Below are 1,942 nucleotides of genomic sequence, written 5' to 3' on the forward strand. Positions count from 1 at the left end.
CCACCATGCCCAGCTAATGTTTTGTATTTTTAGTAGAGATGGGGTTTCACCATGTTAACCAGGATGGTCTCGATCTCTTGACCTCATGATCCACCCGCCTCGGCCTCCCAAAGTGCTGGGATTACAGGCTTGAGCCACCGCGCCCGGCCTATATATCTTATCATTAAATAAATGGCAGGGCTAGTAACAGAAATAAACGTCAGATGGAGGAACTATTGTATGAAGGACAGTTTGGTTTCATAATCAGATGCTTGTAATGATTATAATGTAGTAACTTCACGAACACTCAGGAAAAAGCAAATTATTTAATGGACAATTCCAAAATACATGAGAGCCATTTCCATTCAATATACTTTGTTACAAATATTCCATGTGCTTAGAAAAATGAAATAAGATTCTTTGAAAAGAGCAGACTAGCTGGGCAACATGGTGAAACACTGTCTCTATAAAAAATACAAAAAAGTTAGCTGGACGTGGTGGCACGTGCCTGTAGTTTCAGTTACCTGGGAGGCTGAGGTGGGGGGATCATCTAAGCCTGGGAAGTCAAGGCTGCAGTGAGCCAGGATGGTGCCGCTGCACTTCAGCCTGGGCGACAGAGTAAGACCCTGTCTCAAAAAACAAAACCCAGCAGACCGCAGTCTTTCTCCTCATGAAGCCCCTTTACTCTTCTTTCAGCGCGTACAGCACGTCGTCCTGGCTGACATTGAGCCGCACCCGAAGGAGCAGGTCATTCCTGCTGGGCTCCACAAGCAGGAGACGACAGGAGCCCAGGCGAGAACACACGGCCATGGTCTCCGACATGGTGGGGTACGGCAGCCCCTCCATTCTGCACAGTGCCACGTGTTGACTGTATATCTAGACACAAATAGTAAGGCAAAGGTTAAGAGGAAATACAATCCTGGGGCTTTTTCTGTTCATTTCTTTCTTGGTTTGGGAAAATCAGACACATGGCACCCAGGATATCAAATGCTCCAGAAGGCATCAATGGGTGATCCAGTGGTACACAAATGCAGGGGCAGAATGGAATGTTAGCCTTGGAATCAGAAAACTGTAGGCCTGAATCCTGGTTCTACCATTTGCCTAAATATGTAACCGTGGGCAAGTTACTGCACTCTTTGAACTTCAATTTTATCTACAAAATTTACTGTATACATCCCCTGGGAGTTAATGGATATAAGATGACTAGTAACTCACTGGTTATACAAATAGTCCTGTCTCCAAGGGCTGAGTTCCAAAATTGAGATTGTCAAAATTCAAGCCAAATTTTGCTACAAGGCCCCTTTCCTTATCAGTGAGCAAATGCCAAGGCATGGCCCTTGGAAAAGCACAAAGGCCCAGAGAGAAAACTGAATAAAGAAATAAAGGGAGGCAGGAAGATAGCTGGAAACAGAAATTCCTACCCTAATGTTCCCCACTGGTTCAGGGAAGTCTGAAGCATTTCTGGTCACTTTCCATTCTAAATATCTGGAGTCCATCTGACTGCCCCCAGCCCCAAGACTAGGAGCTTGTTAGGAACAGGGATGTTAAATTAACCAAATCAGCTCGGAGTTCAAGGATCTATCACAGTTAATGGCACACTGCAGATGTTCAGGAAATGTTTACAAACTAAAATGAAAGTCACTCTCTGCAGAAGAGCTATCTCAGACTCTAGGAGGAGAACAGTAATCGCCAAAACATGACCAGTAGCTAAAATTTTAAATAAGAATTTGCAACCAGCCCCATAAATAAGTAACTGAAAGGAAAATGTTTTCCTGACTTATTTTAGTTAAAGAAAGATGTCTAGCCGGGCGCGGTGGCTCAAGCCTGTAATCCCAGCACTTTGGGAGGCGGAGGCGGGTGGATCACGAGGTCAAGAGATCGAGACCATCCTGGTCAACACGGTGAAACCCCGTCTCTACTAAAAATACAAAAAATTAGCTGGGCATGGTGGTGCGTGCCTGTA

The 1,942-nt window shown here is 44.9% G+C and overlaps 1 protein-coding gene across 6 annotated transcripts in view; it reads right to left on the minus strand.

The window, feature by feature from the left end:
* Positions 1 to 291: 291 nt before the first annotated feature.
* ORC1 (origin recognition complex subunit 1) overlaps positions 292 to 1,942 on the minus strand; it is a 36,841-nt gene continuing 35,190 nt past the window's right edge. For all 6 annotated transcript variants that reach the window (XM_037745813.1, XM_037745814.1, XM_037745812.1 and 3 more), the window contains one exon: positions 292 to 855. In XM_037745813.1, the coding sequence (XP_037601741.1) occupies positions 661 to 855 (195 nt within the window). In that variant the 3' untranslated portion in view covers positions 292 to 660. The remainder of the gene's footprint in view (positions 856 to 1,942) is intronic.

The sequence above is a fragment of the Cebus imitator genome, unplaced genomic scaffold (genome assembly GCF_001604975.1).
Source record: "Cebus imitator isolate Cc_AM_T3 unplaced genomic scaffold, Cebus_imitator-1.0 Scaffold214, whole genome shotgun sequence".
NCBI classification, from domain to species: domain Eukaryota; kingdom Metazoa; phylum Chordata; class Mammalia; order Primates; family Cebidae; genus Cebus; species Cebus imitator.